Genomic DNA, 22,904 nt, shown 5'->3' with positions numbered 1-22,904 from the left:
ATCTATAGTGAAGAAAAGAAACCAAAAACACAACTTACTCTCAGTAGTTTATCTCTATTCATCTGTCAATTTTTGTCACTACTGTTTAGCTTTAGCTCTCTGAGATTCCTTTAAATATCTAATATCATCAATTGTAAAATCTCAACACAATGTCATGTGCCATGTTAGATACCTTGGACAGACAGCACAATGAAGAGTAATCATTAAAAATATACTATGGGGGCTGGGAGTATGGCCTAGTGGCAAGAGTGCTTGCCTCCTCACATGAAGCTCTCAGTTCGATTCCCCAGCACTACATATACGGAAAACGGCCAGAGGGGGCGCTGTGGCTCAAGTGGCAGAGTGCTAGCCTTGAGCAAGAAGAGGCCAGGGACAGTGCTCAGGCCCTGAGTCCAAGGCCCAGGACTGGCAAAAAATAAAAAATAAATAAATAAAAAAAATAATAATATATATACTATGGGCTGGGCTGGGATATAGCTCAGTGGCACAGTGCTTGCCTACCAAGGCAACGTCCTGGGTTCGATCCCCAGGACCAAAAAAAGAAAAGACAAATAAATAAATAAATGCTATTTCAGCTTTCAGAAAAGTATAAAATATTCAGAACAACCAAGCCACCAATTTGATTCTTAGATACTGAAAATATGACCATAACACCTTGAAAATTCGGATAGGTTATGTTGGGGGTTTGGGTGTAAGACAGGACAAATCCATTTTACAATATGGATTAATTGGTTTGTTGGTGTTATTATTATTACTATTATTATTATTAGCTTGAATTATTTTGCTTTGAGGTTGATTGTTTGTTGGGTACACAGTCTTGCCCTTGAATCAGGCTGCCCTGAAATTGCTCTGAAGTCTAAGCTGGCCTCCAACAAGAATCTTCACAAAGAAGAAAACTTTATAATTTTATAAAAGAAATAGTGTCCAATTTGGAAAAGATAATAATAAAAACAGTAATGCATAGACATGCTTATAAAACCAGTATCAGCTTTGAGAATGAGATTGTTGACAAGGAAAATAGCTAAAGACTTATTGTTTGCAATGCCTATATTTTGGTTTTTCTATGCAATAATATACAAACTGTCAATCTCAATGATGTTTTAATAGTAAAAATTAACTATCTGCCTTTAATAGTCTGATTTCCATTTTTCGGTTTCATAACAAGGTATGATGTGGCTGACTAGATGAAAAATTTTCAATATAGATAACAACTTGGGAGAAAGAGGGTACAAGTATCATGGTACATACCTATAATCCCAGCTAGTCAAGAGGCAGAGATTAGAAGGATCAGGGTCGGACATAATCTAGCAAGAATTTCATCTTAACAAATGAGTCACTCCTAATAATACCCACACCTGAGATCCTAATGGTGCAGGAGGCATAGATAGAAAAATCACAATCTGAGGCAGAACCTAGGCAAAGAAGTGTGAGATCCTATCTGGAAAAAAATGACAAAAGCAAAAGGATTGAGGGTGTGCCTCAAGTGAAAGAGAACTTGCTTAGCAAAGCACATGACACTGAGTTCACATTCCAGAACTGGCAAAGAAAAAAAAATTGCATTGTTATGCCATGGCAGGTTACACCATCCAAGATCAATATTGCCACGTTAAACATTTTGTAATTATTACACAGGAAAACTTGTGTGCAGAACTTGAACAGTGCACGGTTTCTAGGTGGCCCAGAGAGTTTTGCAAATTAACAAGGTGGATATTGGCAGTGTGGGAACTTCAATAGGCAAACACAGAATCCATTAAGTACTCAATAATACCCTTTACTGATCTTCAAGTGTTAAAACCTATTTTATAGCAACACTTCCAAACTGTGTCACGGGGGTCTTTAATGCCCAGTGCCACCAGAGACAGAAATAAAGGACCTTATTTTAACATTTAACCTAAGGGGACATCCCCATCTGCCCTCCCTTTCTCTTCCCCATTTCCATTGTCACACTGTCTGAATTAAGGATGAGGCAAAATTCTGGTGTGGGAATTCTACTCAAATATCTATTTGAATAGCATCAGCTCTCTTGACCCTGTAACCTCCTCTTTTGTCCAGATCTCCTGAGAATCAAGCTTGTGTCACACAATAACTAGCTGTCTCTTGAATAGCATTATTAAAGAAGTTGGGAGGGGGAGTTGGAAATCTGCCCCAGTTCTTGACTGTTCTACCCTGAGACAGTTTATTGGTATATTTAAAGATAAAAACAAAACTATCATTAACTAAATTCAGTGGATTTAGTTATAATCATTTGCTGATCTTAATAATAATCCAGTTTCTATATAAGGTAAGGGTAGCCAAAACTTGCCTCCACAGTGGGGGAATGGCAACAGAACAAATACACGATAAGGAATAACACTTTTTTTTTCTATAAACTGAGATTACTTTAATATTTTCATTGAATGTTCAGTTTAAGGCAATACTTCAGAATCTTCTCCTTAAAAATTTCTTCTTTGTTGGGAACCTATTGATGGTTTAATTTTGATGTAGTTATTTTTGCTACTGTTAGTAACCAACAACATATCTGCACATTAAAATGTAAAGGTAAAACTAGACATAGGGGTACACACTTTTAATCCCTGCCTTCAGGAAGTTGAAGTAAGAGGATCATAAGAACACTACAAAGCAAGGAAGCAGGAAGGAAGGCAGGGAGGCAGGAGGAAAGGACGAATAGAGAAAGAAGGGGGGTGGGAGGGAGATAGGGAGAAAGGGAGAGAGAGCAGACATTGTACTTTAATACTGCAACTGAAACTTGAAGTACACAAAAGAATTCCAAATGAGTCAAGGCTTAGAAGGGGAATTTTTATCATGAACACAGTGAACAAGATAACGCATCACTTCTAAGCTAAAAGCAGCTTTCTACACGTGTCAGGAGGTATTGCACAGAGCCTTGTTCTCAGTCAGACCCAAATGCAAATGCCACGTTAACAGAAAAAAAATCAAAAAAGGACAGTGGGGAGGAAGGGCTGGAGCCCTGGCTTATCTGCATAACACTCAAAGAGGAGGGCCATTTCTGAGCTGCTGATTGCAGGGCCAAGGCTCCAGCCCAGGGAGCTCCTGCTGCTTTTTCTGTAAGGAGATTCCTGTTCTTTGTCACTTAACCATGCAGGTCTTCCCCTGTCTCCCCAAACATACTCTTCAAACAGTCGCAGGCATATGGAAACCACCCTATTTAATCCTATCTGACAAATTTCACAACGCTATAGATAACCACAGGAGAAGAGTAACCATTCAAAGTAGTGGCGGGTGGGGAATAAAGTAACCGAAAGGACACTAGTACAGAGCCTATTTCTAGAAAGTCGATTCCTATCATGAAAACATGGAAAAGGGGTCTGTCTGTGGTGAAATACACTAGTTTATAATTGCATGCTTCATTATAAAACTGTGCAAATCCTAAGCCACTTCACCACTAACTTCATATGTGTGTGTGCATGTGTTTATGTTATATATAATGATTGTATATAACCATATATAGACTATACATGATGACTGTATATGTCTCTCTCTCTATATATAATGTTAAGTGCTTTTTAAAACAAAAGTGCAAATGAAGTTCTCTGCATAGTATCTAAACACTCAATAAACATTACTACGTATCTAACGTCCTGTGTTTTAAAGCGGCTCCCATTTCCAATGCAGAAATAATAAATTACTTTTCAAAGTGAGTGATGAAGTGATGAGAGTATTGCAACAGTTTCACTTGACAAATGTCTGTCAGTAGAATAAGTTCTCCATTTAATTGCTTCTAGAAACTTCTTCCCAGGTTACATTTACTAGACAGGATTTTTTAATTAAAATAAAATAATTTTTAATCTTAACCTTTTATTTTTCAGTAGAAAGCTCTTAATCTGATATTCATTAGCTGCTAAACCTGCTTTCCTTCCCTTGCTTATGAACTTTTCTTTAATCTCTGAAGGAACTAGCTGAAAAAATATACAGGTAATGGAACAATATGCACACACACACACACACACACACACACACACACACACAGCCCTCGTCAGCTTATTTTCTTCAGTACACACCCTAACGAGGAAAAGTATATTTCTCAATGCATTGACATATTTCTTCAAACACATTTTACTTACACAACTTTTCTATACATATTTTCCATTCAGAACCATTGGAAGTAATTTTATTTTTATTTTAAGATACAGCCAAGCTTTTCCACTAATGCTCAGGTATCAGGGAGACATTTACATCTTGGATCTCAACTGTCAGAGCACTTACCAGCTGTCAGTAAGAGAGAAAAATAACTTAAAAACATTGACTGTCAGTTTTAAAAGAATAAGAATGCTAGTGAATGGAGGGAAAATCATTTTGAAAAAAAAATATTTCAGCTACTTCAGCATGAGTTTTTCTCCTTGTGAAATGTACAACTATATAATTTGAATTGTTTGGTGTCTTCAAATTCTAAGTTCTAGAAAAAGATGGAAATGCATGAGCAAAATATGTGTGATTTAAAATCTTGATCTAATGTAAACACAACTGCCATTCACCTAGTCAAATAAAAGAAATTCCAGAGCTTTGCAGTGTTTTCATAGAGCAGGAAACTTGGCCTTTAAAATTCCCAAACACCTTCATAATGAGTTTAACAAAACTAAAAAGTTAAGAATCTCATACTTTTATGGATGACTAACTCCACACCATAATTGCATCCCTTTTGGAACATAAATCGACAATTCCCATTGTCCACATCTAAATATTGAAAAATATTACCAGTTTCGAGAGTGATACAATTTGGAGGCGATACACATTTGGTAGTTCATGGAAAACACTTTAAAATGAGTTCAATTGTATTTACCTTAGGAGACCCTATGTTCTTGACATGGTAATTTTTTTAAATTTATTTGTTTATTAATTGAACACAAATTTTTTGACAACGTGTTGTGCAAAAAGGGTACAGTTACATAGTAGGGCAGTGTGTACATTTCTTGTGATATCTTACGTCCTGTTTTTCTATCTCTTGACATGGTAATTTTATGTCTAAGGTTTTCTTTAAGAGAACTGACTGACCTAAATCATTGACTAAAGATGAATCGTGTGATAACGACAGGTGGATCTGTGCCCTTGGTATTTATAATCATGCACCAAATTTGGAACTTTTGAAGTTTAATAAACGTATAGGTACTCCTCTCCTACCCCACTTGAGCATTTTCTGACATTGATTTCCATGTGGCAGTTGGTCACCGAGGAGACCTTGGAAAATTAATCACTACTCATTGGGTCTAATGGAATTAGAACTGGAGGGTACAAGTTATTTTTATTAAAATAATAAAATTGAATCATCACCCCTCTACCCTGTCCAGAGATAACAAGTGGACTGACGAGACTTCCACCTGTGAATACATTTAAATATAGATTTTACACATGCAGTATTAGGAAAGGTAAAAACAGGATATGAAATAAACATTAGGCATCAACTCTAAGCTCACTGTCAAGAGGATGCCCAAGCTTCTAACCACAGAGTTCAGCTGAAGGTAACTATCTGTCAAATGTAATCTGTGCGAGTGAATATGCTTAAGCTGGTGCTATGAATCAACCAAAATTGCTTTGGTCTTATTGACATTCAATTGCAAGAAGTTGCAGCTCATCCAATCCAATAGACAGTCTGACAACACTAAGAGTGCTTGCCAGTGACAGAAAGCTTTAAATATAGATGCAACTATCATCAAAATACACACAGAAAAAAAAAAACTTTATGATCCTTCCTAGCATCTTTGGAAATTGGTCAGTCAGTCATCAACTAGTGCTAGATACCACAAGATCCCATCACCTGGCTCAAACGTCTGGCAGCTGGCTCGGTTAACAAATCATTATTAAACGGAAAGAACTAAATAAAGAAACCTAGATTTGATTGACAGGTGAAGTCTTCCTGGATTAGTAGAAGAGTTTCTATTGCATTGTATTAACCTCACCTCTTCCCTTTGCTGAGCTGCCTTTTATTTTTACTTCCATTTGAGACTTGCCTCCAGTATGTCTTAATAAATAATAACTAGGCATGCATGAAGAAATCCAGAGGGTCAATTTTAAACAATGCCTTGCAGATACTTCTTGACATGTATTGAGTTTGCATAAGCACTGTATTTTACCAACAAGAGGAGTAAGGTGAGGGAGGTTAAGTGACTTGCTTAGAGTTGTTTCCCTTTGGGCTCTATGACCTCTTAGGTAGATATTGCCAGTGCCTACACATAGGTTTTTGTTTCAAGTCTTCATCCTATATTGAACAAACTTTCTATTCACCCCTCTTCCATTAAGAAACATACGTATCTTCCATCAGGAAAAATATGTTAGGTTAAACACTGCTTCTGCTCACTCCCACTGAATATTCTCTGTCACTCTCAGGGCCCTCAGTAGTCTGACTTGTACCTCCGTCATGGGGCACTTCATAAAAGGATCCACAGAAAACCGTAGCTCAGTAAGAAACCAACAGATCTAGCTGGGTAGAAAAATGTGTAATGTTATGTAAATACTGTCACCCTTCTTATAGCTTATAGTCCAAGACAAATTGCTCAGTTAAGGACAAATCTTTACAGGATGTAAGGTCAAATACATAACTTGGTACATTATAAGAAAATCAATCCAGAGTGTAGCAGTTTTCTGAACTCTCCTATCAGTCCCTTCTTTAGCAATATCCTTCATCTTCTATCAGAGTATACCTACTTCTGTTATTGTTTGAACTTTATATAAGACTACATGGAAATCACCTCTGATGGAATGTTTAAAGAAAAATTGGGCAAACAAAATTACATGTGGACTAAGGATACTTAGAATTATGTAAAATACATATATAAAAACTGAAGGAAATAATATCAGAGCAAAACTAGTGGAGGAGGTTGTTAGGTATTCAGTATTTTTCTAAATACTTGAAAATGTTTGTTTTAAAAAACTGTGGAATTTTGTTTTATTCAAAAATTACTTTCCAGGCTAGACATTAGAGACTCAGGCCTGTAATCTTAGCTTCTCAGTAAGCTGAGATAGGAGAATCATGGTATAAAGTCAGGAAGGACAGTAAAGTCCTGGAGTATTTATTTCACCAGCACAGAGCTAAAAGTAAGAGCTGTGGGTCAAGTGGTAGAATGCCAGCCTTGAGTGAAAAGGGGCTGGAGGCGCGGCTCAAGTGGTAGAATATCTGCTCAGCCAAGGGTCTTGAGTTCAAATCACAATACCATCCCAAAAAAAGATTGTTATCAATCACAAATTTATTGAAATATTTTTGTTTTCATTTAATAATGACTATTTTCCTCTATGAAATATACACTGAATGCTATCTGCATTCTTCAAGTAGAAATTTTATAAATGGAACTCTTCTTTCTCTAAGTTGCATATTATTTTACACCAAACATACATGTAAGTTATTGATTATTGGATTACCTACTTACTGATAATTTAACTATAGTTTCAAACTAAATAATGCAAAATGCATTCTTGAGCCTAGTGCTGGTGGTTCATGCCTGTCAACTTAGCTACACGGGAGGCTGATATCTGAGGGTCATGATTCCTAGCCAGGAGAGGCTGTAAAGTCCTGGAGACCTTTCCTTCCAATTAATCAGGAAAAAGTTAGAAGTGGAGGTTTCAAATGGTAGAGTGCCAGTCTTAAGAGGAAAAGCAAAGATACAGTGCCCAGGCCCTGAGTTCAAGCCCTAGTGCCAGAACAAAAAAAAAAAAAAAAAAAAAAAAAAAGAAAGAAAGGGAAGAAAAGAAATGCATTTTGTCCTTGAATGTTTGTTTTTGTTCTTCAGTGCTGGGTATGGAATCATACCCACAGTACTCTACCACTCACCTACCTAAAGTCTCATCCCTTAAATGATTTTTAATAACTTCCTCTTCTAAAAAGGCATGTCACCAATTCAAATTCTTAACAAATACATAAATATTGTACATATTAAGGACTTGTGATTATTTGACAGATTAATACATCTAAATATTTGATTTTGTTTTTGACAATTCTTACATAATTACACATATATACACACATATAGGTATATGTGCATGTATATACACATATATGTATATACATACATATATGTATATGCACAGTGTATATATATATACAGTAGATCTGAAACTTTTCTAGTACTGAAACCAGTATTTTCAGCTGTTCTAGCTCCTGGAAGTGTTAAAGACATAATGTGTTACATGTCTAAGAAATATATCAACAGTTTGTTGGAAAAATAAATTTTAAAGTGTATATTTTAAAATATGCGTTTTCCACAATAGCTTCTGTTATACAATTAAAAAGTCAGTGTCTATGGTTAATGCCCATTTACAGTGGTGTTAATGATTTGGGACAGTGTACCTAATAAACTGAAATTAACAACAGTTCACAATTAAAGATGCTAATTTTGATAAGCTGTCACTAATTAATAGAAGAATTTATCCTTGGTATTTATTTAACCATGATCAAGTAGTGCTTATTATTTTAATCACTACATGAGTCAGTTACACACAGTACAAATAAACATGAAAATACACATAGGAAACAGCTGGGTGTCAATGGTTCATGCTTGTAATCCTAGGTACTCAGAAGGCTGAGATGTTAGGAGGGAGGTTCAAAGCCAGCCTGGACAAAACCACAGGGCACTTATCCTCCAGTTAAGGAGGAAAAATGTCAATGTTTAGCTGTGGCTCAAATGGGAGAGCACTAGCCTTGGGCAAAAATGCTCAAGGACAGTTCCAAGGTACTGATAGGGTGCAAGCCCCAGGACTGCAGCATACATGTGCGTGCGCGCGCGCGCACACACACACACACACACACACAATTAATACTTAGGGAGGAAAGACTAACTACTCTGGTTTGAGCATCACATACTGTATAAAAATATTACCACAATGGATAGAATAAATATATTCAATAAAAGAATATCTTAAAAATAGAGAAGAAACACTTCCCTGTGCTAGATTATAAACTCTCAAGTTTAGAAAAGTCTGGCATATTTCTTCTCTCTTATATTGGTTTCACATATAACTTAGCATTTCAAAAAATTTTGAGCAGCTATTGCAGATATTTTAAGAAGTTTATTTATAATGGTTACTAATTGTCCAAATGTGTGTTCTCACAGAATTCATTGCTCTGATTATCCTTTTCTAAATCATGTTCACCCCACCATTGAACCCAACCTTCTTCTACAAATACTCAAAAGTAGAAGTTGTTTATATGCAATATTCTGGCTTGATAAGTAACAAAACACCCAAAGCTTATATTCCAGAAAACAAAAACTTTAAGTCCTACACTATGAAAGCACAGTGGAAACTTTCTTGGTCACCTCTGCCATAGTAAAGTTGGCATAGGGCGTGGACTGTGGCTTAGCATGCTACTAGAGTGCTTGCCTAGCATGTATGAAGCCCTGGGTTCGATTTCTCAACACCACATAAATAGAAAAAGCTGCAAGTAGTGCTGTGGCTCATGTGGTAGAATGCTAGTCTTGAGCAAAAGGAAGCCAGCGACGGTGCTCAGGCCCTGAGTTCAAGTCCCAGGACTGGCAAAAAAAAAAAAAGTTAAAAAAACTTGTAAAGTTGACATAACGTTGACATGAGCTGTTTCTTATCCTCATGTCACTCAGGCTTCTCACCAGGGTGTTTGGCTTTGTTCCCAAATCAATCCCCACCCAAGTAATCTGATTATCATCCCTACATACCACACTCCTCTCTTCTTTCTCTGCCTAGACTAAAATAATTCAACACTGAGTCTAATACTGACTTGTTTATTTTCAATTTTCTCAGAAGCTTTATCAAATCTTCAGGAGGAAGAATAAAATTTCTCTACATATTTAACACAAAAGCATATTAGATATAATTTATAAATATCAATATTCATTGATGGAGTTAGACTAATAAAAATTAGCTAAGCCTTTAGAGCCTTCCAATTCTTGGAAAAGTTTTAGTAAAGTTTTTTTTAAAACTTTTTTCTTTCTTTTAGACTCATAAACTGGCTTTGAAAGTACATTTTTATTCTGCACCTAGGACAATATACTTACATGAAGTACTTTTGAATGTTACATTTTAAAGCGCTATGGGAAAGCAGTATGAGAAAATAAAACTATTCAAGTCCATGTTTAAATAAAGTCATATTCTCCATTCCATTACCAAGTGATACATACCATAGGCCAAACTCTGCCCTAGGTTATATGCATGCTGTTCTTTCTGACGTTCATACAAATTGATCATGTATAACTGAAGCATCCGTTAGCCCTTTGGGCACAAAACGTCTACCCACAAGAAAAGCAAAAATAATCTAAGTCTTATTATACTTGACTTTTAGGTGAAAATGATATAAATGGCAATTCCATTAGGAAATATAGATTTTAAAAGGCACTACCAACCAATTTTAACCATTAAAATTTTGACAAAATTACCATAGTGGCATTTGCAAAATCAGAGATTGTTAAAAAACTAAGTGAACATTGAAAAATTCTCTATTTTTATGACAGCTTTCAATTTTAGTAGTATATGTAACAGATGTTGACCATGATATTTGTACTTATTTTCATTTTTACACTGTATGTTTAATAGCCAAGGCCTGAGAATAAACCATTTGCCAACAAAAATAAGTAGCTAAATTTATCTTGGTATACTAGTTTCAAAGTTAAATTGTTAATTTATTCATGATCTGCTCTAAGTTCTGACTGGCAACCATCTTACAGGAAAGATCAGACTGGGTCTTAAATTTTTGCTATCAAAATTACAATGATAATGTTCAAATGTACAGAAGATAAACACTACAGCATTATATTGTGATGTATAATCTACCTTCACAATTAGCTGAACAAACCTCTTTTAGTGCAGATACAACAAACATCATGTACTAATTAATGATAGTAATGGCAATGCAGAGTTTTAAACTTTTTGTTATTATGTTGTTGTTTGTACCTGTCTAGGGCTTGAGCTCAACTACTCTACCATTTGACCTATCCACTTTCAGATGTTTTTTCTTGTTTCCTTTTGTTTGGTTTTTGCTTTTTCTTTGCTTGCTTTTGTTAGTTTTGGGGCTTGAACTGTGACCTGGGCACTGTCCCTGAGCTTTTTTTGCTCAAGGCTACCTGACTCTTTGAGCCATAGCTGCCCAGTTTTTAGGTGGTGAATTGGAGATGAGTCACATAGATTTCCTTATCAGGATTGACTTCCAACCATGATCCTCAGATGTCAGCCTCTTGAGTATCTAGGATTACACGTGTGAGCCACTTGAGCATGGCTAAAATGCAATTTTAATAACAATCATTAAATTGATTGTATTAAAATAAGAGAACAATGTACAAAATGTACAAAAGCTTCATACCTCCAGGTAATACTTCTACTAACAACATATCTAGGGGGTCTTCAAAATAATATTTAAAAAATAAACAACTTTAGTGCTTAGTTGTTTTTGTTTTTTTAATCTACCATTGTATTATTTTGGCAGCTCAACTTTTCCTTTTTTTTTTTTTTTTTTTTTTTTTGCCAGTGCTGGGGATTGAACTCAGGGCCTGAGCACTGTCTTTGGCTTCCTTTTGCTCAAGGCTAGCACTCTACCACTTGAGCCACAGCACCACTTCCGGCTTTTTCTGTTTATGTGGTGCTGAGGAATCAAACCCATGGCTTCATACATGCTAGGCAAGCACTCTGCCACTAAGCCACATTCCCAGCCCTTTTTCCTTATTTTTTTTAACCGTAATTTAGTATTATCAGAATGCTGAATACTTTGATTTTTTTTTGTTGCTATTGGTCTTATAAACCTGTGAAAATTAACCAGGTACAAATGGCTTATACCTATAATGCTGCTCAGGAGACTGAGAATCACCATTCAAAACCAGCCCAAGAATACAAATCTCTGTGTCTTTCATCTTCAATTAAACAGCAAAAAGCTGGAAGTGGAAGTGTGGCTCATGTGGTAGAGTGCCAGACTTGAGCATAAAAGCTAAGCAAGAGGACCAAGCCCTGAGCTCAATCCCTGGTACCAACACTTACACACACACACACACACGCACACACACACACACACACACAGTTTAAATTACAGGACATCAGAGCCATGCCTTTAACCCTAGTGACTTAAGAGACTGAGGCTTGGGCAGAAAAGTCCATAAGATTCCATCTCCAGTTGACAAGCAAAAATACTGGACTGGAAGTGTGGCTCAAGTGGTAGAGTGCCAGCTGTGAACAAGAAAGCTAAGTAATAGTAATTAGCCTTCAAGTGAACTCCTGGTTTGTGTACACACACACACACACACACACACAACACACACACACACACACACACACACACACACACACACAGCTTAAGAGCCCAGACTATTTTCACAAGAAATGAAACCCTTTTATTTTTTATTCAAATTATATGCAACTAAGTCCATGTATTCCAGGGCATCTTATCTAACAATATAGACCAAACTTTGGAAACAAAATTAGTCTGCATATTACAAAGCTTACAAAAAGGGATCACTAATAACTACAGTATTTACTAAGCCAATATGGTTACTAAGCTTAAGAAAAATTCTAATATTGTCAGTGTTTCACATTTGAAAATAAAAAGCAAGAACTAATTGATTTTTTTCCTCTTTCAGTATAGGAACATGACTAACAAATTTTGCTTGATATAATTTATAACAGCCAATATATTAAACCCCAAAGTGAAATTTACATTGGCAATTATGTCAGATCCAAGCCCCTAAAGAATATTAATTTGAAATCTAATCATTTTCCAATAGGTTTCAGCTTCAAAATGCTAAGTTTTCAAAGAAATGCTGTTAAAACCAATCAGTATAACAATATTTGGCCTTTTGTTGTTGTTGTTTAGGAAATTAGATGTCTGATGCTTACTGGGTCTGTCTGTTCCTGATATTCTTTTGCCCAGGGATTTAATTACTTAAAATCATTTCTCTTTTCCTGATTTTTGGCAATTAGAATTCTGATTTTATTGATGGAAAAGCTATTACGTGGTTCACTATCTAAACAAAAAGTATAAGGACAAACTGGTAATTAATTTTATGCCACCAGGCCACTATATGATAAATTCTTATTTTTGAGTCATTCCATGAGTAGAGGCATATGTTTCCTTTTAAACCACACACACACACACACACACGCAGACACACATACACAACACACACACATACTCACACATGTAGCACCTTGAAGTAGAAGATGAATAGAAATATGTATACATAATCAATATAGTCATAATTTGAAACCCAAATAAACCAGTGTATCAGTTATGACTTCCATCTTCTGCCTAGCAAGACAGAACTCTCTAAATCCCTTATCAGAATTTGGACACATGACAGCATATGGCAACAATATGATAGGTTCCATATTACATTTTCCCCCATTTACACATTAAAAGAGATATTAACTATACTTGTCTAAATTCTGGTTCCCAAATCTCTCAAAAACATTTTATGCTAATACAAACAGTGAGAGCAGAAAGAAACACTTGACCTCTAACTTTTGCAGCTGGCTATCATTTAATACCTAAGGAATCCTGCAAAACTTAACACAGTGTTAATTGTACCTCATCTATATGCTACTTCCTCTGGTACTTTTTAAATGAATATACAGTTTTAAAAGAGAGACCAGACTAAATGGGCTGCTCACACTGTAATTCTAGTCACTTGAAAAGCAGATACCAAAAGGAAGTTTGTAGTTTGAAACCAATCTAGGAAGAAAATTATCAATAGTTGATTTTAGTCAGTATGATATGGTAATGGACACAGGTTATCCAGCTATTTATTAAAAAGGCTTTTCTCCAGTGTTTGTTTGAATACCTTTGTTTAAAAAAAATCAGATGGCTTTAGTTGTGTGGGTTTCTGGATATTATATTCCATTTCTCTACACAGATGTTTTATCTCAAACTATGATACTTTTGTGACTATAGCTATGCAGTATAATTTGAAATTGGCTATTAAGATAATACCTCCAGCATTGCTCTTTTTGTAGAAGATTTATTTGTCTATTGAGAGTCTTTTGTAATTTCACATACATTCTAGGATTGTTTTTTCTAATTCTGGGAAAAAAGTTCATTGGATTTTTTATGGAGATTCAGTTAAATCTGTACTGTAGGTTCAGTTTTTTTTTCTTTTAAATCACATGATTTTCCCCAGAGATGCAGACAAAGCATGTGATAAAGTTCAATGTCCTTTGATGAGAAAAGTCTTGAAACAACCAGTTATAAAAGGATGATACTTCAACATAAAAAGCTATATATAACTTTGTCATATGTAGCCAACATTTTATTTAATGAAAAAATATCTCAAAAGCAATACCTTTATAATCAGAATAGAGACACATATGCTAACTTTCATTCATCTTATTGAATACAGTGATTGAAATTTTAGCCAGAGCATTAAGGCAGGAAAAGTAATACAATAGAGAAGGAAGACATAAAAATTATCCACATTTACAGATCTGATCTTATTCAAGATCAGATCTTATTCAAGGGAGACCCAAGGACTCCCTCAGAAGACTTTAAAATCTCATTTAAAAAGTTAAGCAAAGTACTAGTAGATCTCATTGAAAAATTAAGTAAAGCACTAGTATGCAAAATCAATATAACAGTATCAGTAGTTTCTTCTTTTTTTTTTAATACATCACTAACAACCACTGAAAAACAAATCAGAAAGCAAACAGGATTAGAACTTAGCTAAAGAAGTGAATGATTTCCACAGTGAATAAAAATAAAATACTGAAAAATGAAATTGAAGACACTAGACAAAGGAAAGACCTCCTATGTTCACAGGTTGATAGAACTAATTGTGGGAAAATGGCTAGATTAGTGCAGATTCCGCTTACTCCCCATCAAAACCCAGTCTTCCTCTTCTTTGTCCTCTCAGCCTAGCTGTTTGAAAACACTGTGCCACCAACATTTACTCAACTCAAATACTAAGAACTCAGTCAGTATGACATATCATGCGGATTGCATAGTATTTTGTCAATAGCTTCTCAAAAGCAATCAGGATTACCTGTCTGCATTTATATTTTATATTCTCTTTCTAAGGCTTTTAACATACTTCTGAGGCAATACAAGGCAGAACTTCATCACCAATCAGCCAAGACAAAGATACAAACAAAATATATTAAAATTGTCAAACCAAGTGGCAGTGGCTTATATCTGTTATCCTAGCTACTAAGGAGACTGAGATCTGAGGATGGCAGTTCAAAGTCAGCAGGAAAGTCCATGAGACCCTTATTTCCAATTAATCATCAAAAGGCCAGAAATGGAACTGTGGCTCCAGTAGAATGTTAACCTTGAGCAAAAAAACTCAGAGGCAGCACCCAAGCCCTGAGTTCAAGCTTCAGGATCAACATACACAAATTGTCAAAAATAATATTTGTTTTGAAATAATTTTAACCCAAATGACAATTGTCAAGTACATCTGAGAAAAAAGATAGGATCAGATGATAGAGATAAAGGTAGATGATAGAAATAGATACATAGGTAGATGTATAGAGATAGAGATGTATATATACATATATCTGTCTATGTATATATGTATATATATATACACATCTACATAAGCAGGAGTAAATTTTATATGTATGAGTATATATACAAATATACATACACACCAGAGAGAATTTTTATAAAATGAACAAGGCATATAAACACGTTCTCATGGAAACTGGGCTTGCACTGATTCTAGTGAGCACTGGAAACTGAGGTACATAGCACCCCGTATTGTAAAAGCAAAGTTGCCTCTTGGTAAGATGGAGCCATTCTACTGCTCTGAATAAACCGAAGGATAGAGTGTGCTTCTATTCCAGAGGCAGGAAATACCAGACATCTCACAGCTTTCTCAGCCTTTCACAGTTTCTAAGAATCATACAAACTGTGGTTGACAAGAAAAATAATAATATAACACCTTTCGAGTGCCTCAAGTGTAAAGTTCATTAGTTCTAAGGTTAACATTTTCAAGCAACAGCCAAATTTTATTCCCATCATCAGCCGTTACCCAACAAAGACAGTTGCAAAAACAAGCAAGGGTTTTAATATGGCCATAACTCGTGGAATCAGTACTTAACACCAAAAGAGGTCTTACATGTTTTTTAAACAAAATAAAATACAATAAATCCATGAAACAAAAATTTACAGAACATATTACAACCCTGTACTTAACTTTCTAGAGCAGATTTTATGATAATTTGGGGGGAACCTTCTAGTATATCAAGAAATAAACATTAAATCCTTGATATATTTGTCTTCTTCGATTGTCATTTATATACACCTCAATCTAAAAGAAATTGCTACAGACTGTGTGGCCACTTAGAGAAGGCAAAGGAAGACAGATCCTCATGTCTAACCAAATGTTAAATATTTTTTATATTACTCACCTGCACACTAACATGAATCCATTTCTTCACAAGAATTCTCCCCAGTGTCATTACTTTTATTGGAGGCTGCAAACCATTTACTGTGCGGTAATAAAACATGGTCTCTTTCTCAGATATTGTAAGTTTGAACACTATCTGCCCCTTTGCCGACTTTTCTATCACGCACCTTAGGAAGCAACCAGAAAAAAGAGAAAGGGTCAGCATTGACACGAAAGCATTGTGCTGTGCTACAGTGACCCCCAAACTCCACTCAAACTGCTATCCTAAGAATATTTTCCTGAAGATCATTAGATTCAAAGCCAGCTTCCTTCCTACTAAGACATCATTTTATTTCAATAAAAATAGAATTTTTATTTACACTGTACTCCCCTGAGCCTCAATACCCATCATTAGAGATTCATAACAGAAAGTAAAGTGGTTGAATCATTCTGCAAAACTAACATTTAGCCTACTGGCTCATTAGTTCCTCTGCTATTTCCTTTAGAGGAAGTGGTAGAACCCATTACATCCTGCTTGGGCACTGAGTCACCCATGTACATCTTTCTTTCTTTCTTTCTTTCTTTCTTTCTTTCTTTCTTTCTTTCTTTCTTTCTTTCTTTCTTTCTTCCCTTCCCTTCCCTTCCCTTCCCTTCCTTCCCTTCCTTCCATCCTTCCTTCCTTCCTTCCTTCCTTCCTTCCTTCCTTCCTTCATTCTTTTTTTTAATGTAAAGAGAATTTAGTGTCCATAGGCTTTAAATTCTCAGCCCTGCTCAGAATCGCTCTACTTAATTCCCTTGATGAAATGAAGGACTGACAGCTACAGGCTCCACTTGTCTCATTATCAACTGTCTAAAAGCAACATCTGTCAGGTGACTGGCTGTATCTCCATGACCACACAGCCCATCGGAAGCACAGGGTTCACGCTACTCGCCTCAGGTGAAAGGTCATTTATGAATGTGTAAGAATGCATAATGAGAAATTCTTTTCTGATAAATTCTCTTTTACCAGAAAAGAGTTTTGAACAAATATCTAGGTCTTTTGTTAGATCCATTGTCACTTTGGTTTATTTTTGAGACAAGTTCTTGCTACATAGCCTGGAATAACCCCAAACTTGCCACCCTCCAAACCACAACCTCCCAAATACTGAAGTAAGGCATGTACTGCCACATAGGGCTCAAATTCTTTACATAAAAGTTTACTTTTGTATTTCTTATGGTAGAATGCCTTTCCAACCCTGAGACTATCTTCACCTGATTTCCTTCTACTCTGTACACCTATCTCTACAGATGTGCGCTGATCCTGAGACCTTCACTATTGCTCAAGACTAGTTAAGAGGAACCCATTGTACTCACCCACCAGATTTCTATCTAAGTTAGAAGATACATGAGTCCTCTCCATGAGATCATTAATATTCTTGGGATTAAAATATGCTTAGTATACAGAAGACCTCTCAAAGTGATCAAATTCAGTAGGAAGCAACCACAGAGCAAAGGTAAATATCTGGCCAACCAAAACTTACTGCAACATATGCTTTGTAAGTTTCCTTAAAGGGTACACCTTTCACAAATCATTTCTTTGCATTTACACCCTATTTTTTCCCTGAATTGAGAAGTCAAAATAACACTGGAGAACTTTAATAGTCACTTTTTTACTGAAACTAAATTACTATTCTTTTTACATACAGTTGGCAGACATGGGAACAAGCACATTTTTAATTTAGGCAAATAATTCCAGTTGACCTAAAAGTATTTTTGTATAAATTCTACTGCAACTATTTTAATTCTTTATTAGGTGGACATTTGTAATTTATTAGAAAGTATTTCCCTACATCCCCTCCCTGTAAGACTTAAACAACCTGCAAATGCCTCTGGTTCATTTTTCTTGAGCTTAAATCTACAAGTGAGAATTCGATTATTACTCAGGAATGTATTTACCAAATGCTGACTTATTTCCCCAAGCTTACTGAAAATGCATTTCTTAATATGTTATTGATTATCTTCCTTGCTATTTTGTTTGCTTGTAAACATACGAGCTGTGGTAGATAATAAACGTGAGAGGAAGACAGGTAGCAAAATATTTAGGAACTGGATTTATTCTGCTCCTGAATAAACAATAATTGGATAATCCATGTTTTTGTTTGTTTTACTTATCTAGTGCAAACACCCCGAAATTCTCCCAATTCCCATAGGTGTTTCAGTTTTGAGGATGAAAATGACCTTGCTATAAACAAGAAACTCTCAAATACATAAACCATGTGCTACAACCTCTATAAATACCCTCTGTCTTATTTATATGAGACAATGCCAACAGGACATGAATTTGGTACAGAGATGTCCCTGTAAGGTTGGGAAAAAAAATTAATCCTCCCTCTTTTTCTCAAGAGACCATGTTTTAAGACTCTTCGGATGCTAGTAACATAAACATAATAGCTTGAAGTTACTGGAGTTTCCAAAGTGAGAAAAAACAAAGTTTTCTTTTAGGGCACCTACAGACATCAAGATAATAATAGTCTGTGATTCTTTGTGCCCCAAATTTAAAACAAGTAAGCATAGTCTTCACTTGGCAAATTGAAAGTAACCAATAAAGACATTTAAGTCATATTTCCTTCTGAGATGCGAAGATTTTTCTGGTTCATTTCGGTATTCAGCCAAACTACTATACAAAGAAAACATCACAAGAAGGGCTGAGAGCCTTACAGGGAGACAAAAGATAAACTTAAAAATGCGACAAAACCACCCTACTTATTAAAAGCTCTAGATTGGTCCTGCAGTATTTATCAGTGGAGAAAATGATTATGGGATAAAAAAAAAATGAATGACCAAATAGATTAACAAAAAATGGTGATGAGCATGCCTTCTTCCTAACTCATTTTGAAAGCATTCCTGGTGGGATGAAGAGCAGAACCATTCTGAGGATCTCTCATCCTTACTTATCCAGTTTCCAACTTATCTGAAGAGACAAACAACACAAAATAAAAGGCCAAAAGCTATGCCCTTTCCTTGATGAAGTGTTTGTTACTCATCTATTGAATTCATAGTATTAGAGACCTTCCATTAAGTCAAGCAAACATCTGCCAGTAGGAAAAGATGAATGATTAAAACACACTTCTATGTCCTCAGAGATATCTACCTAATAAAAATTTTTATATATTCTAGAGTTACTTCTCTTTATTTTTGTGTAAACCTCAACTAAGAATTTGAAAATATCAATGATTTTTATTTCTAACACCTAGGCCTTAAAAAGCTAAGATAAGAACCTCATTGAGTCTCCAAAGGATCTGGAGCCAAAGGTGCAATTTGCCCTCTCAGAAACAAATGACTCAGGTGTAAATATGTCTGCCTGCAATGAAATTGTTTTATCACATTCTTTTTCATGGTCCAGTTCATCTGTAGGAAAGAGAAAACATTTGAGGAAATATATGTATTTAAACTGCAAAGCTGGAACAGGAAAGAAGAATATCATATTTATTTTTCAATGGTACATATTCTGTAGTGTTTGCTGATGGTGCAGGGACCCAGGAAAACTGAAAGCACACACAACTACTTACATTAGGCCTTCTTCCTCAGGCTTCAACCACACAACCAAAGTCAAAGCCGCTTCCAGCTTCGGAGAAGGAAAAGAGGAAAAGCAATTCTCATGATTTCCAAAAATAAAACTGGTAGCTTTGCTCTTAGAGCCGGGATGCAGGTCAACCCAGTCCGCCAGGGTGCAGTTCCCCAGGCCTGCTGAGAACAGGGCGGTGTAGGTGGGGGAGGAAGATCGATAGGGACAATCCTGAATACAAAATCTCTGGGCACAGGGCTGGGTACTAGGAGCAGGCTCAGAGCTATAACAAAACGGGCTTCGGCCTGTGAGTCCACACACTGCGTGGGTTGGCACAATTGAAACATTCTTGAAAGCTCCCACGTTCACCAGCCTTGGGAAAAGACCCCTGGAGGAAGTCAAAGATACTGAAGCAAAATAGGCCAAGATCAATGTTTCAATGACCTGAAACAAGGAACGGGAGCCCAATAGGAGAACCAGGCAATTCATATTTACAAAAAATCATTCTTCTCCTGAAAAATCCTCTCTGAATTAATGATCAAGCCCTCTCCACTGGCTAGTGAGACTTCAAAGCAGGGCACTTTAAGTAACATTGAGATATTCCATCTTGGGGAAGTTGCAGAGTCGTTTTCACAGGGAAGTGATTCCAAAGATGTTTTTAGCAAGGAATAATACATGAGGAGATGATGGTGCCTAGGAATCAAAGACAGGATATATCAAGGGAAATCGGAGATAAGTTTGTTCTAAGCCTAAGGACTTTGAATCCTATCCCCACCCCATCCCGCAACACACACACACACACACACACACACACACACACACACACACACACACACACACACACACACCCCAAAACCACCCAAGCTTTCCAAAACCTATTTCCAAATCTTTTTCTTAGAGTAAAATGCTCATTATTTTGGTACTTGGATTTCATTGGACAATTCAAGCACAAAAGTCCAAAGGAGCCAGGGTGCTAGTAGCTTACACTTGAATTCTAGCAACTCAAAAGGCTGAGAATCAGTGTTCAAAGCCAGATCAAGCAGGAAAGACCAGGAGACTCTGACCTCTAGTTAAATACCAAAATGCTGGAAGAGGAGCTGCAGCTCAACTCACAAGAGTGCTAGCCTTGAGTAAAAAAGCTAGGGACAGCTTCCAGGCTTTGAGTTCAGTGACCAGTACTGGGAGACATGCTTTTACACACATGCACATACAAAGAGTCCATAAGACAATTTATTTCCTTATTTATGGGTAGTGATGAATAATGTATTCACCATAGAGCAACTTAAGATTGTGACTCTAGAGTATTAACATTATGTACTCTACTTAACAAGGTGAAAAATCATACAGATTTTCTTTCCACATGCACTGTATGTTGTAACTCAGAGCTAACTTGCAGATGCCCAAAATAAAGCTGGCAAAGCACTTTGGGCCTCTCCCCTTATTCCAGCCTGTGCAGCAACTTTAAGCTCACAGCAAAGCTGATTAGAAACCCAACACCATCTGCCTCTCCTACGCCTTAATATTTAGTAAACATTTGTATTAACATTTACTCATTCCACTACGTATTTGTATGTTAAATATGGACTCCTAATACCGTGTAAGTAATTGTACTGATAAATAAGCTGAGTTACCATTTCTTTATTACATTTCATCCAGTCCCCTCAGTGTGACAAATGTCCTCTTCAAGAGAACCTCTATCCCTTGTTGCCTGGCAACAACTGTTGTAACCTCCAGTAACTCTTAGCAAACAGGCTACAGCAATGGGCATTCTGGAAGAGTTGGATGCCCAGGTAAAGTATTCTACACAGCAAACACTTGGTTACCTGCTAACTCGGGGCTGTCTGTCTGTGTGGTGGCCGGCTTGGAACTGAGCACTCCAGGCTGTCTGCTAGGACCTCAGACAGTGGGAGAGACTGGGATGGGCTCATGCATGCATAATTTTAAAGTAGCAGTACACCTTATCCCATAATCCCTTTCCCCAACGCCTCCTCTCACTGCTTTCAGGCATCTCAGTCTAGTCAATTCTTTAATAAAAATTCTTTATTCAGCCACCATTAGACAGCAACCCAGCGAGTAATGTCCAGTGCTCTTTGGGAGAAATAGAAGTCAAGATTCTATCCTTTATATTGATGCCTTAAAAGGAATTATAATCTTCTTACTTCCAACTTCAGAGTGGCTGAGATTACAATCATACCACACCATCCCTAGCTTTTATAAATTACCTCATTTGATCTTTATCACAACTCTAAACACTGGACAGAGAAACTATTAATCTCAATATACACATGAAGATAATCGGGAGACTGAAGTCACACAATTGATAATCGGTAAAGCCTATATTACCACCTAGCCTAATATTTATCTATCACTAGACAAAAGTAAATTACACCAAGGCTGAATGAATCAAGAGGCTTCATGTAAGTAAGTGGTGGTGGGGGGTGGAATAATATTTGAAAGTTGAATGTTTTTATAGATAAGGGATAGAACAATGAGCTGCCCAACAACATGAGTAGAGTGAGTTTGTAATAAGATATTCTATGTTCAATAGAAATATGCAGAAAATACAACTCAATCCTTTAATGCACAGTTTATCAGATTTTCAGATGTCACTGAAGTTTTGCAAAGCACTAGCTACATACTGTTAGTAATTCTGGGGAGTGTGGACTTTTAGTCAATGCCCAGGTCAATTCTTATCCTATTATATTGCTCAAAAATGTTGAACACATGTTTTTATACTTCCTAAATTTTGCAAGTTCTCAGATGATCCACAATTGTCTTTGTCTAAGGCTTTACATTGTGATTGCACAGTGGCCTGGGACACAAGGAGAACCTGATCCTTCAGATAGCATGTGGCAGCCCATCTCATTCCTGTCCATTCTTTGTCTTCTGTCTGGGCAAGGGCCCAGACTGAGGCTGGCAGGTGAATTCCGGAGTGGCTTTCTAGGTCTGCACCTGACGGGAAAGGAGCAGCTGTAAAGCAGTGTGGGATAGGTAGCATCAAGCATGTGGAGGGCTGGTGAGCAGGACAGGTAGGTGGGTGCTGGTCTTCAAATGAAAATGACACATATGCAGGAGGACAGAAGGCA

The 22,904-nt window shown here is 36.5% G+C and overlaps 1 protein-coding gene across 1 annotated transcript in view; it reads right to left on the bottom strand.

Moving 5' to 3' along the window:
- The window catches only part of Ush2a (usherin), a 618,626-nt gene extending 598,319 nt beyond the window's left edge, over positions 1 to 20,307 (bottom strand). Inside the window, exons 1-2 of the mRNA XM_048356772.1 lie at positions 19,823 to 20,307; positions 16,297 to 16,462 (exon numbers count right to left, since the gene is read on the bottom strand). Of these exons, the coding sequence (XP_048212729.1) occupies positions 16,297 to 16,462; positions 19,823 to 20,307 (651 nt within the window). The remainder of the gene's footprint in view (positions 1 to 16,296; positions 16,463 to 19,822) is intronic.
- Between the last annotated feature and the right edge of the window lie 2,597 nt (positions 20,308 to 22,904).

Source organism: Perognathus longimembris, chromosome 11 (assembly GCF_023159225.1).
Source record: "Perognathus longimembris pacificus isolate PPM17 chromosome 11, ASM2315922v1, whole genome shotgun sequence".
NCBI classification, from domain to species: Eukaryota; Metazoa; Chordata; class Mammalia; order Rodentia; family Heteromyidae; genus Perognathus; species Perognathus longimembris.
Note: the sequence above shows the minus strand (reverse complement) of the source record. Positions and strands in the feature narration are given on the sequence as shown.